Here is a 15,560-nt window from a genome sequence, read left to right as displayed (position 1 = left end):
GGCGAAACTAGCAAACCATTTCAAGTATCAGAGCATCTCTATCCCTGCTTGAACCCTTGTCAAAGCTCTACCTTGTGTAGCTCTTCTCACGCCGGCAAGAATCACAGCTTTGCCCCCTTATTCAATGCTACTTCGTCGTGTTATACGACAGTGGCAATCTCTTCATCCATCATGGATGGAAGAAGTATCGATAATCCTTGACCTCACATGTACCAATATGCTTCATAGCTTTTGGCTCAAAGCTCTCAAGAATCAATTGTTGATTAACCTTATCTACCTTGTTTATCTATGCTGCTTTGTTGTTTTTGGCATTGGGGAATGCCCATTTCAAGTTTGTTTTAAACATTGGATCCTCGGAATCCTCCTTCTTTTGTATTTATTCTCTTCTTTAATGGAATGAAAGCAAATGTTTGTCCAAAAAAAAATAGTAATTAGTATGAAATTATATTATAATATTAAATTACTAATAAAAACACACACAAACTAAATCATAAATTATATGTAAAATACCAAATACAAAATTTTGAAATATTTATATATGTGCTTAATTCATGCATTCTGAGTGATAAACTCATTTATTTTTAATATGTAGATTACGAGATAAAACTGTCGAAATCAAATACTTCAATTACTGTAATTTCTATTGCATATGGTGTTGGTTTTACATCTCTAATTGGTACATTGATAACAATTCATCATTAATTATCATATTATATGTTAGTATAATAGTTATAATGTGTAAAACGCTTTTTAACAGTTACTTGGTTCGGACCCCCACCTACATGTACATGTGGGTTGATATCAAAAACTAAGTTTATGATCAAGTTTGTAATATATTATGTACCTGTTAGATTATATTGTAAACATATTTTTATGAATTTTATTAACATTCATAATCCAAACTCGTCGATTTATTTTTAATTCGGTATAGAGAATAAATGATCGGATTTGTTTTTATTATCAGTAATGATATATTAAAAATAGTAAGAGAAAGGTAATATGTTTAAAGTTTAAACATGTTCCGTCTCGTCCTGTAAACTATCAAACCGGATAAAATCCGCCAAAAAATATTAAAATTTCTCAAATTGGATGACCTAAATTGTGTAGCTGAACAAATCTATCTCGTTAGGCCTACCTTGTAAAGTTTTGCTATTTTTTAACCGTAGAAAACCTATCCCGTGAATCCCATAAGAGAAATGTCTGCATTTATCATGTTTAACTTTGCAAAACTTATGGATAAAAGACGTTTTAATAAAAAAAATTATAATATAAAAAATATTTTAAGATTGTATAATATAGAAATTAAACTATTTCATATATATTGCAAACTATTAAACTATTTCATATATATTATTACTATATATTAGATCATTTATGTAATTATACTATTGGGCTTTATATGGCATGTTTTGTTTGATATGTGTAATAAAGTATTCTTACTCTTTAGAAAGAAAAAGAACAAAGGGTGCAAATGGTGCAAAGGGTTGCTTAAAACTGAATAAGTTGAATAAAATTGGATTGGATATCATTCAATCCATTCATCTCCAGAAATATGAATGAACAAGTTGAACACTTTTGTTGTATAATTAGTTTATTTTTTCAAATTTTTAAGTTGAATGGATTGAATAGTTTTTCGACCTCTTCAATTCAAATGGTGAAAATTGGCTGAATAATTTTGTCAACCTCTTCAATCCTTTCATCTGTGCAACCATTTGCACCCAAAGTGTCGACAACTTTGGTTTGAAACAAAAAAGTACAATGTCGATCACTTTACCAAAAATTAGAAACGGGAAGTTTTTGAAAGGAAGAGGTTAAGATGCGACTCTTCAGTCTTCCTCAATCAATCAATCTCCCAGGAGAACGCCACTTGAAGAATATGAGAATTATTTGTAACAATTGATTTCATATTGTTATCAATGATTGCGATGATTTGAAAGTTTGGAAGATTTTATGTCAATTAGAATAAGTTACTACAAATTAGGTAAAATATATTACTCGTAAATCATTTTTGGAAATATATATTCGTATTAATATCCATATTTTATGTTAACGTATTTATGATTTACTTACTTTTATAAGCATACAATCTTTACCAATAAAGATCTGCATCCATTACCAATGAATATTCGACTGAGTTATTCTTGATCCGAATGATCTTATAACTAATGACTTAACACGCTTAGGATCCGCATCTCTCACCTATCAAGATCTGAATCACTTATTCTAGATCTGAATTACTTTATAACTAGTGAATTAAAGTTTTGTTTAATTCTTCTCTTAACTACTCTTCTTCTTTTTTATTTTTTCACACATAATCGATTTTGCAAATAACATTTAATAGAATTTTTTCTGTTAATTTTCAAAAATCTCTGATTTGTATTCTCCAATTAATAGTATAGATTGAAGGAATAAATTTGATAGATCATTGACAAACTAGGAAATTAAAGGACCATTTGTTTCATCTTAGTTATTGATTTCAATACAATGTGGGCATCTTAGTTATTGATTTCAATACAATGCTGGCCCGACTTAGTTCTCTTTTTCAAACTCGGTTTATCTTATTGTCATGGGCAGGTTACTTTAATCTAAAAGTTACTTTAATCCAACATCCGAAGTTACAAATGTCATTAAAATTTTTAGCTTTAAACAAAAATCAAAACCAATGTTAGCTTAAGTAACAAATTAGATTATTTTACAAACTATCCCTAAATTTAATTCCTTATATTTTATTTTTCTTAACAAAAATTGTATTGGTTATGAAAAATTAGATGGTAGTTAGAGCTTGTATTGTAGTGTGTTTAATGAATGAAATTTGCGAGAGGGAGCAATAAACAGAAAAAGAAGAAAATTTGGAGCTACTTTTTTGTTTTTATGAAATATTTATTAAACTTTTCATAATTTCTTTTCCAAGAAAGAAGAAACCCAAACTCCAAAAATTGGGTGTTATTGTATGATTTTAGAAAAATAGATAAAGGGGTTTCTCTTTTTTTTTTCACTAGAAAGGAATATACAGATTTGATGATATACAAATTTGCGAGAAAGAAAAACACACAAAAAAAAACAGAAGAGACAACATGAATATATTGAGATGATATATATAGTGTGTTGTGAATTATAACTAGAATACACTTATATGTGTTTGCAATATTTTGTAAAGAGAACAAGAAATTATAAAGTGAGAGAGAGGGAGGAGCAGCCACGAGAGTGAAAGAGATTTTGGGAGTCATTTTGATCAAAGAAAAACTTATATGTATTACTCTACTACAACTCCTTATATATAATGCACTACAAAACACATGAGTCACACACCAATTAGTTTTGGTAATGACAAGTGTTAACACTTCAAAGATTATGTAACACTACATGGACAAGTGTAATGTCATGTGTTTGTGATGGAATAATCACACTTGTGTTTTACAATACTCCTCCTTGATCATCTATCACTATTGACGAGTTACGTACTACCTCATTAAAAACCTTGTCACAGAAAAACCCATTGGGATAAAAACCATGACAATGGAAAAAGAGTATAGTAACGTAATCTCCCCCTCGAAAAGATATGTATAATCATTCTTCATCAATCTCATAGATGACGCATTCCAATACTGTGAATATGCTTTCAGAACGTGGTAGTTGGAAGCGCCTTTGTAAATAGATCTGCTGCATTGTCACTTGAGCGGATATGTTGGATATCAACTTCCTTCTTTTGCTAGCGTTCTTGAGTGTAAGAGAAAAATCTTGGAGGTACATGCTTTATTCTGTCGCTCTTGATGTAACCTTCTTTGATTTGGGCGACACAAGCAGCATTGTCTTCAAATAATGTTGTTGGCTCTTTCCTGGTGACTATTCCACCCGATTCTTGTATGTGGTTAGTCACTGATCCGAGCCATACACATTCCCTCGATGCTTCATGAAGAGCAATTATTTCTGCATGATTTGAGGAAGTGGCGACCAAAGTCTGTTTCTGTGAGCGCCATGAGATTGCAGTTCCTCCAATTGTGAAAACATATCCAGTTTGGGATCGGGATTTATGTGGATCTGATATATATCCTGCATCTGCAAAACCAACTAAACTAACCGAAGAGTTTCTAGGATAGAATAATCCTAAGTCAATCGTACCTTGAAGATAATGGAGAATATGTTTTATCCCATTCTAATGCCTGCGAGTAGGGGATGAGTTGTATATTGCAAGTAGATTCGTAGCAAATGCAATATCCGGTCTAATGCAATTTGCAAGATACATGAGTCCACCGATAGCACTCATATAAGGTACTTCGGGACCAAGTATTTTCTCATTGTTTTCACAAGGTCTGAATGGATCACTATCGACATTCATAGATCTATTGACTATTGGAGTACTCAAAGGATTCGCTTTATCCATATTAAAGCGCTTTCAAATCTTTTTTGTATTATTTGATTGATGCACAAATATTCCATCTTGGAAATGTTCTATTTGGACCCCAAGACAAAATTTAGTCTTTCCAAGATTTTTCATTTCGAACTCTTCTTTCATATGATTTTTCAAAAGAAAGAAAAAAAGAAATCAGAGATACTTTTTCTGTTTTTATGAAGGGTTCATTACACATTAAAAAAATTATTTTACAAGAAAGTAAAAGGAAAAACGTCATGTTTCCCCATCATAAGTAGTGCATAGTACTATAAGAAGCTTAATCTATGACCTCGTCTCAGATATCTCCAAACAAATGCGTCTCAACTTACATTTCCCTGAATCGAAAATTTTATTCTTAAATCTTTCTGAATTCAAAGTTTTCATCTAATTCCCTATTTTTCTAGGTTTAATTGGATTACTGTTTGTTTAACCAAGAAACAAAGAATATAAACTGGATTCTAACCCGATTTTAACCCAATTTTTTAGTAAACCCGATTTCAATCATCTTCTTCAACCAAAGAATAGCATCTCAAAATTGATAATATCTCTCCAGAAAAATTGTGATTTTCAACCAACTGTGATTTTTAAAACTTTGATTAATCCAAATTTAATTCTTTTTATCACTAAAAATAAAATCAAAAAATTATCTTCTTCTAGTTAATGTGATTTTCAACTCCATTAGCTTAATCAAAATTTTAATTATTGGATCTGAAAATAAAGAGAATTGGGTGGAATCAGCGACAGAGCTCCGGTGAAAGGCCCTCGGAACTGCTGCTGGGAGCCAATAAGTGCATGATTCGTTTGTTAGTGATTCTTGAGAAGAGAGACTCAGATCGTTTGGTGTTGGGTACAAATCCATACCTAGATCTCTTGCGACTGTGGCTAATCGATAAGTGTTCGCGATCAATTCTCGTTTTGGAATGTAGTAGAGCAATGGGTTTTTCGATTCTCATGTTCTTCTCCGATCTCGGTTGGGTTTTTGATTGCATGTAGGAGCTTAGGGTTTACCATCTGTATCACCGGAGTTATGAATGAGATTGAGTGTCTCGTGGAGAATAGATTGAGCAAGCTTTAATGAAAGCATTCTCTGGTTTATGATGTTCTTTACTAGTGATGTTAAAATGGGCTACTCGAGGCCGTTTAGGCCCTGCCCGTTTAGACCCTGCCCCTTTAATGGAATACCCACTTAAACCCGTTTAAATTTGATACCCGTTTATCTAGAACCCGTTTTAATTACTTAGGCCCGTGTATGCCCGTTAGGCCCGTTTACATTATATATGTTTTTTTTTTTTTTGAGAAGATTGTTTCCCCTCCACCTCTTTCACGTCTCGGTGTTTCTCCTCCACCTCCTTCACCAAACCCAAATATGAAAAACACAACGTTACACAAACCTAGATATCAAAAACTCAATAACCCACAAATCCAATTCCACAAACGAATTAACACAAAAAGGATTTGCTAATTTCTCCCCTAACACAAAAATGAATTGCTTCCACGGATTCGCAAAAACCATAAAGTATAAACCAAAAGCAATAATATAATAAACAAACACATTAGAGAACCAAGTTTTCTTACCATTTGGAGTCAACTACGAATGGATCAGAATAAACTTTCTTAGATTGCAAAGAGGAGAAACTCTTAATCGTCCATGTGATCTTGGAAGACTTAACTTGGAAGAGGAAGCGATGACGGCAAAAAAATTAACAGATCAAAACTCTAAACAAAAACTACGTCGTTTGGAGGAAAATAAAACGAGAACATATAATAAATGGGTAACCCGTTTAATTTTGATCGAACCCGCTAAGCCCGCGGATCTAAACGGGTTAACCCGTTTAAACCCCTTTATTTTTATACTGTAGCTAAATGGGTAACGGGCTGAAATTTTTATACAGAGCCCGTTTAGACCCGCGGGCTCTGAGCCCGTTTTAACATCACTATTCTTTACTCTTTCGTCTTCTTCGTTCCCTGTTTTTGCAAGTGTACTTTCCTCTTTTAGAATTTTTAGTGATGTGTAAAATTGAAGGATGATGTTTGTTGCTTAAACAAGTCAATGATCAATGGATGTTTGCTAATTTTGAGCTATATTCATGATTTTTATAGTTTGGATGAGGTAGAAGAATATATTGGATTAGTTATGGGTCGGGTTTTAGATTGGATCGAGTTTAGGTCAATCGGATTTTAATTCGGTTATATTGGGTTTGTGTGGGTTTTTTTACTCGGTTTAGTTTGTAAACCGATTAAACCTAGATTTATGGGAAAATAGATAAAAAAATTTGATCTTGGAGAAATATAGGTTGAGAGGCAATTATTGGGGGATATTTGAGACGATGTCATAATTCAGGTTGCATCTGATACGATGTGATATCTCTGATGGAGAAATGGTACGTTTTCCCAAAGTAAAAACACGAACTATGAAAATTGAGTCCTATTTTGGTCTGCTTTTAGAAGAATAAAATTATGTAGGAATCTCTCTTTTTCAGTGGAAAATATTATATTGATATGATGATATACAAGCAAAACTCGGAAAATGGCTTTTCATATTTGGACAATTACGATATGTTTGATTTATACATCAGACTATTGACTGTGCTCAAACATATATGGACTTTTAAATAATATAACTTGCATACCTGAAATTGCAGACCTGAAATATCATTTTTGTGCTAGAACATACAAAAATATGATAATTGTTTAACACCGTTAATCCCACCATGAAGTTACGCTGAGGTGTAATTTATGTGTACAAAACGATGTCGTTTTGGTTTAACTGGAAATTTAAAATTAAAATATATATGGTGTTTCATAGCCTCGAACCAAAGACCTATGGAACATATAAGCGCAGGTGAAAAAGATTCGCTATCATATCCATCTCTTGAACGAACCTCTCATGGAGGCGAAACCGGAGTTCAAGGTTGTAAATATTGAATGAATATTGTGTGTGTTATTAACATCTGCCTGAGGCGTTTATATACAGACTCGATGACCCGATGAACCCTAAACGTGGAGTGCCCAACAAGTAAATACACAAGTCGGTTTATACAATACATTATCGAGGCCCACTATACAACACAGCCCAATACTACCCCTCAAGATGGAACGTGTAGATCACAAACGCCTAACTTGGACATTAGATTACTGAACTGAACTTTTCCCAACGCTTTAGTCAAAAGATTAGGTAACTGCTCCTTAGTACCGATATGAGCAGTTGTAAGAACTCCGCTTTTGATGGCATCACGTACCTGATGACAATCGATCTTGATATGTTTCGTTCTTTCATGAAAAACTGGATTAGCAGCAATATAGAGAGTAGACTTACTATCACAAAAGAGACGAGAAGGTCCGGTTGGTAGGAAACCCAAATCTTTAAAAAGTTGTTGTAACCACATTATCTCACGCGTGGCAATAGACATTGCTCGATACTCAGCTTCACAAGAAGACTGCGACACCACCTTTTGTTTCTTTACTTCCAAGAGATAGGAGACTCACCAAGCAAAGAAACATAGGCGGTTAAAGAACGACGAGACAGCGGACATGTCCCCCAATCGGCATCACAATAAACCGAGAGTTGCAAGTCTGAACGAGAACTAAGTAAAATTCCTTGCCTAGCTGTTCCTTTAAGATAGGATACAACACGTAATGCAGCATCCATGTGCCTTTCCTACGGCTTCTCCATAAATTGGGACAAGATATGAACAGAATAAGACAGATCAGGACGAGTGTTGGCAACATAAATGAGACGACCAACGAGTCTTCGATACGATGCGGGCTCCAGAATGTAAGGACTAGTATTCGTAGCTAAGTGGTGGTTTTGCTCCATCGATGTAGCAGCGGGCCGTGAACCCAAGAACCTTGTTTCACTGACAATGTCCAAAGCATATTTTCTTTATGTCAACATAAAACCTTCTTCATTACGGGTAATCTCAATGCCGAGAAAATATTTAATTTTTCCCAAATATTTCATACGAAAACACTCGCCGAGATATGTCTTAAACTTGCGAATAGCCTCACCATCAATACCATAAATAACGAGATCATCAACGTAAACTAAAACCCGAATCTCTACACTTCCACATGTGTAAGTAAACAAAGAGTAGTCATAATAAGACTGAACAAAACCGGCCTTAGCAAGAGTCGTAGATAGCTTTTCATACCAACATCGCGGTGCTTGTCGCAAACCATAAAGAGATTTGTGTAAGCAAAGTACTTTATTCAGAGCTGAATATGTAAAACCTTGTGGAAGCTAGATATACACCTCTTCACGAAGATCACCGTGAAGGAAAACATTGGGCACATCCATTTGATGAACTTCCCACTTATTTGCCACCACAATGCGTAACAAGGCGCGAACCGTTATCATTTTGACAACCGGTGCAAAAGTTTCAGCAAAATCCTGACCGGCGACTTGTCGATTTCCCAACACCACAAGCCTTGCCTTATAGCGTTCGATACTCCCGTTAAAGCGATACTTGATTTTGTAAACCCACATTGTGTCGAGAGCAACCTTCCCGGGAGGAAAATCTGTGACACTAAATGTGTTTGTTTCTTCAAGAGCTCCAGCCTCTTTACCCATAGCATTCGTCCAACGCTTATCTTTCATAGCCTCTTTAAAACTTTGTGGTTCCACTGCCTCACTCACGGCTGCAAGAAACGCCTGATGCGAAGATGAAAACCGGGCATCAGTGATAAAATCAGTGAGAGGATAGAGTGAATTACCTTTGAGAGATCAGGAAGAACGTGTTTAGCGGAGTTATTTTCCACTGCGTTATATAACACATAATCTTTCAAACAAATAGACGGTATCTTTGGACGTTTGCCATGTCCCATTTCAGGTTCGGGCTGCGAGACAACAGTGTTGCAAACACTAAGACGAGTTTCGTCAACAACCAGCGACGGACTAGTCAGTAAAATAGGTCCAACTTCGAGGCTTGCACCATCAAGCTCGGCTGGACTGACTTCCCGTACTTCGGGTTCAACAACATCAACAACTAAACCACTATCCTGGATACTCCCCCTGTTTCCAACAGGTTCCAACTTATCAATAATCCAATCAGTGTCACATGTATCAAATGTAACACCACCAGGCGACTCTGGTTCCGGCTGAGCAGAAAAAGGAAATTCACCATCCTTCAATATAACATCACGAGAGACAAAAAATTCCTTAGTTTCCAAGTCATATAGTTTCCAACCTTTCTTTCCGTATGGATATCCCACAAACAAACACTATTTACTACGACGAACAAACTTGTCTTTGTCCCGAATCTGCTTATGTGCATAGCACAAGGAACCGAACACTCACAAGTCTTCATACACCGGTTGATCTCCAAATAACACTTCATGAGGACATTTATTGTGAAGTAACTTCGTTGGCGTCAAACTGATAACATGTGCCGCCGTTAATACCGCTTCTCCCCAAAACTGTGTAGGCAAGTGTGCTTGAAATAACAAAGATCTTGCGACATAGAGGAGATGACGATGCTTTCTTTCCACTCCCCCATTTTGTTTTGGTGTTCCTACACAAGTCGCTTGATGCACAATACCTTTTTCCCTAAAGAAACATGACAAACAAAGAAACTTTGTTCCATTATCGCTCCTAACCATTTTAACTGCCTTCCCAAACTGTTTTTCCAAATAGGCACAAAAGTTTTGAAGAAGACTCTTAACTTCTAATTTTTCTAACAATAAGAACGTTCACACAGTTCGCGAAAAATCATCCAAGATTGTCAAAAAATAAGCTGCACCATTGGATGCTTTAATACGGTACGGACCCCAGACATCGACATGGATTAAAGAAAAACACTCGCTTGTTTTACTAATACTATCAAAATACATATCTCTAGTTTGATTAGCCCGAAAACATGTCTCACAATGACTTGGACTAGCAGAAATAGAAACACCAGAAAACAAAGGCATAGTTGATAAAACTGAAAACGAAGGATGTCCTAACCGATGATGTCACAAAACTTCATCAACTTTCCGAACTGTCTTGTTTACTCGAGCAGCCTGTACATCTGTAAAATAATAAACTACATCACGTTCTATCCCGGCTCCAATCAGCGTCCTCGAAAACCGGTCATGTAAAACACACACCACATCGGTGAAAAAGGCAAAACAGTTAGAATGCTTCAAAAGCTTCGAAACTGACACTAACATGCAATTCAAGTCAGGTACATATAACACTTCGTATAAACTAATATGATCTGACAAATGAAACACGTTTGTTTGTGTCGACAAAGTCGTACTTCCATCTACAAAACCAATTGTATATGGAGAAGTAATTTTTAGATTTGAAAGAACCGACAAATCTCCCGTCATGTGGTGTGATGCTCCTATATCAAGGATCACATCTCCGTATTTCTTACCGATTATCTTTTCACTCCCACCACTGGATTTGTCTTTAAGCAGCTGCGAGAGTGCTTGCAACATTTGCTCCGGAGTTAGGTTCGCGGAGGTTGCGCTAGGATTTGGACTTGTTGCATACGCAACATTTACTTGACCTCTTCCTCGTCCACCAAGATGACCACCGCTACCTCCTTGTGATTGGCCACGTCCTCCTCGACCTCCTCTCTCTGAAAACTATTTGGGATACCCCACGATCTGCCAACAAGAGCTCTTTTCATGCTCATCTCTATCGCAGTTAGAACAGAGCCGATCACGTCCTCTGTTTCCACCAGAGACTTGTACTCCAAACTTACCTCCGTCACGGGATTCACGGCGAGCTCCACTTGATTCATTGTTTCCTTGCTCTAGACGAGCCACAAACCCAACTGCTTCATGTTGTTGTTCACGAGCTTTAGCTGAGTTTAGTCTATCTTCTTCTCGGATAACTTTGCAATATGCCTTTCCGAGATCTGGCAACACATCCCCTTCAATGATGGCAGTCACGACATGCCCAAACCTTGACTCGTCTAGCCCCATCACGAATTGATGAACTCGTTCTTCTTCTCTCTCCTTTTCATATGTTGTCGCTGCTCCACACGTACACACCGGTAGAGGACGATATGTTTGGAGTTCTTCCCACATCTTAGCAAGCCGACAATAGTATTCAATTACTGCTTGCCCATCTTGTTTACACGACGCCAGCTTAGCCATCAACTGATGCACACACACCTTGTTCCCAAACGAGAACCGCTCCTTCATTTTTTCCCACAACTTGTGAGCATCGTTGATGAACGTCACTGTCGATCTCACACGCTGCTCAATTGACGTCTTCAACCACCCGACTATCATTGAGTTCACGCTCAACCATGACTCCAGATCTACATGTCCCTCACACGGCTTTTTCAGACTCTCGTCAATGAATCTCGTCTTTCTCTTTGCTTGTAAAGCATTCAACATCTCCGTAGCCCACTTGTTATAGTTATCACCCTTCAGTTGCACCGAGGTTATGAGAGCCCCTGGGTTATCGGATGAAAACACAGAATAAAGAGACACAGCTACACCTTTGTCACCGGTCACGCCGGTCTCGACAATCTTCTTACTGTCGTCCCCCATCTTACACGAACACACAAACTTTTGACACTAACAAACAAAAAAGAAAGAACTAGCGAAAGAAAACTCAAGGAAATTCAGAACCTTAGATCAATTAGAAGGATCTATGCTCTGATACCATGTAAATATTGAATGAATATTGTGTGTGTTATTAACGTCTGCTTTGCGGCGTTTATATACAGACTCGATGACCCGATGAACCCTAAACGTGGAGTGCCCACCAAGTAAATACACAAGTCGGTTTATACAAGACATTATTGAGGCCCACTATACAACACAGCCCAATAAAGGTAATGTCTTTTTTTCATCGATGTTTAGTTTTGATTTTGTTTGGGATTAATCTGCGAGAAAAGCTGTTAGATTAACGGATTTTGTTTAAATTTGTGATTTTGTAGCTTCTATGTGACGGTTAGGCTTGAGCGGCGGCGGTGGTGTGGTTGATGAGGCGATTTGACACAATTCCTCCCTAATAAGGATCCCACCGATCAACGAATCAACCCAAATCAAAACTAATAAGGATTAAATTTATAAAATCCGATCAAAATGAATACAACAGACAAAAGTAGAATCCATAAAGTGGAAATTATTTTTGATGTAAACAACAAACAATTAAGCAGTATCGGTGATTTCTGATTTCCTCCCGAAGAATCACAAATAAAAATTTGTTTTTCGATCTTATTGATTGTCGCTGGGTAATTCGATTAAGGACCCCCTTTTTTGTTTAATTGTTTTATTGTATATAGTTATATTCTTTTGGAATTATATCAAAAGATTTCGTAGCCCAAATGGTATTGGGTTTGCTTATATGTTCTAAAGGTTTCAGGTGTATGAAAGACCATATTTATTTTAATTTTAAATTTCCAATTAAACCTAAACGACGTCGATTTGTACACGTAGATTCCACCTCAGCGTAACCTCACGGTGGGATTAACAGTGTTAAACAATTATCATGTTTTTGGATGTTTTAGCACCAAAATGATATTTCAGGTATAAAAATAAAATTATTTAAAAGTCCATTTATGTTTGAGTACATTCAATAGTCCGATGTATAAATCGAACATATTGTAATTGTATAGGTATAAAAAAGCCGTTTTCCAACAAAAGTCACTCAACCTTTACAACGACTGATGTTAATGAAAGAGAATGATATACAAAAAATATACCATTTGTATACCATTCACCAGAAAACAACATTTAACAAAAAGTATGAATAGGTGACAGATAAAATCTTAAGAAACCAGATCAAACCCTTAAGACAAAATTCTCTTCTCCTCAAAAACATGATGCTTCCAAAAAGGATGAGGTATATGCACATAAGATTAAACCTTATCTTCATATCAATATAATATTTTCCACTGAAAAAGGAAAAAAGAGGACCTCTCCCTCTCAAATATCACTCAAGACATATGGTGTTTCTATAACTCATGTAAAAATCTATAAATTAAACCAAGTGATTTAGTTAACAACACTTTTTTACCGAGTTTAAAACTTCTTTATTTTAGTTCAACCAAATACAACTTGTTACATTATATTTGTTTGATTTAACTTCTAGGTTTTTATTTTGGCTATATCAGTTTTCCTTTCTAGTTTCCTTTATTTCAATAAGTTGTAACAAACATAAAAAAATGGTTTAAAACTTTACTTTAGTAACATTGATTTTCTATATGGAAGGGGTAAAGACTTCGAAGCGCTTAAGCAGAGCTTAAGAATAATTTTAGGATTATTAGATATCATGGTTTAATCTGGTTATGTGGGTTGGTTAAATCCGGTTATGTCGATTTAATAGCTTAGTCTAGTATATAAGCTAAAGATGTAATTAGGATCAGATTAACGATTTGTAACAAACTTTTATCAGTTTAATGAAAATGGTGTTTCTCACTTTTCTCTCCTCCGTCGTTCTCATCTTTTCTGGTTAATCGGAACTTAATATGGTACCAGAGCTCTGAAATTGAGTTTTATAGTCTTCCGCATCTCACGACGGAGATGAATTTTTCAATCTGTTCTTGTTTTCAATTTCTGCAACTTTTATCCGTCGTTGTGTGCGATTTGTTCTTTGGGATCTTGTTTCTCACGTTTCTTCTTTCAGCTTCTTTTTGATTATCCTCTTGTGAAGACGAATCTGGTTCTTCATTTCGATTTCACTTCATCTTTCTTTGAAAGCTCATATTCTTGATTCAAGGATGGGATCTTCTAGTACAAATATTCCGGTCACTGGTTCTACCGCTCCGTTTTCAGCCACCGATCGTTATCCTACAGATCAATATGAGAATCCATTTTTTCTGCACAACGCAGATCACGCTGGACTTGTTCTAGTTTCGGATCGTCTTGGTTGTGCTTCGGATTTTCCCTCTTAGTGTCGATCGATGTGGATGGCTTTGAATGTTAGGAATAAACTAGGCTTCATTAATGGTAATATCTCTAAACCTCTAAGAACATCGTGATTTTGGTGTATGGTCGAGATGTAACGATATAGTTTTGACTTGGTTGATGAATTCTGTGGATAAGAAGATAGGACAAAGTGTACTCTTTGCCCTACAACAGAAGGTATTTGGAAAAATATTATATCTAGGTTCAAGCAGGATGATGCACCTAGGATATTTGCTATTGAGCAGAAATTGAGTACGATTGTCCAAGGTTCGATGGATGTCTCAGCTTACTATACTTGTTTGATGACATTATGGGATGAGCATAAGAATTATGTTGAGCTTCTTGTTTGTACTTGTAGACATTAGGAGAAATTGCAGTAAAGAAGTAGGGTTATTAAATTCTTATGGGATTGAATGAAGGTTATGATCAAGCAAGGCATCATATCTTGATGTTGAAACCTACTCCCACGATTGAAGAGGCTTTTAGTATGGTCACTCAGGATGAGAGACAGAAGGTTGTCTTACTGTCTATTGCAATAGAGAATGTTGCTTTTTAGAGTGTAGCTCCTATGAATGATGGCGAGGCTGCATACATAGTAGCTTATAATACAGCTCGCTCAGTACAAAAGCCTATATGTTCTCACTGTGGAAAAGTGGGACATACTATAAAAAAGTGTTATAAACTTCTTGGATTTCCACCAGGATACAAGACTGCAGCTACAGGGTATAATGCGAGACCTCCTGCTCAATTCCAACCAAGGATGCTGACGTTGCCATATCAGCCATGGACTCAACAACCAATGCAACAGATGGTCCCTTATACGTATCCTATGCAGAAAGCTAATGTTGTAGCTCAAGTCTATTCTAATACTGGCATGTTTCCAACAGAGGATATGTCTTATGGTCCTGTAGTCTCTCCATACACAGTATACAACGAATGGATCGAATGGTGGAAATAATCAGATTCTACAAGGTTTCACTCCACAACAAATTGAGCAGATGGTGGCTCAGTTCAAAAGTCAAGTTCAAGTTCCAGAGCATGTGACTACTTCATCAGGTTCTAGTATTCCTAGTGCTATGGCTACTATTTCTGAACATGGTTTGATGGCTAAGAATTCCACATCTAGTATTAATTCACCCTTTCCTTCCACTAGCCTTAAATTTCAGCAAAACAATCTTACTTTTAATAATCATATATTATCCTCTTTACAACAACTATTACCCAATGATGCTTGGATTATCGATAGTGGTGCTTCGAGTCATGTGTGTTCAAACTTAGTAATGTTTACAGCATTAAAACTTGTGTCAGATATCAC

The 15,560-nt window shown here is 36.1% G+C and overlaps 1 protein-coding gene across 1 annotated transcript; it reads right to left on the bottom strand.

The window, feature by feature from the left end:
* Positions 1-10,700: 10,700 nt before the first annotated feature.
* On the bottom strand, positions 10,701-11,945 carry LOC147934860 (uncharacterized). Its single transcript, XM_087471155.1, has one exon. It carries the CDS (start codon positions 11,879-11,881, stop codon positions 10,964-10,966), a length of 918 nt encoding a protein of 305 aa, XP_087327281.1. The 5' UTR covers positions 11,882-11,945; the 3' UTR covers positions 10,701-10,963.
* Positions 11,946-15,560: the final 3,615 nt, after the last annotated feature.

The sequence above is a fragment of the Camelina sativa genome, chromosome 11, assembly GCF_030686135.1.
Source record: "Camelina sativa cultivar CO46 ecotype springtype chromosome 11, ASM3068613v1".
Classification (NCBI taxonomy): domain Eukaryota; kingdom Viridiplantae; phylum Streptophyta; class Magnoliopsida; order Brassicales; family Brassicaceae; genus Camelina; species Camelina sativa.
Note: the sequence above shows the minus strand (reverse complement) of the source record. Positions and strands in the feature narration are given on the sequence as shown.

Bases quoted from the DNA above. Each gene is read 5' to 3' on its own strand.
- LOC147934860 (XM_087471155.1), bottom strand. From the start codon at position 11,881: ATGGGGGACGACAGTAAGAAGATTGTCGAGACCGGCGTGACCGGTGAC.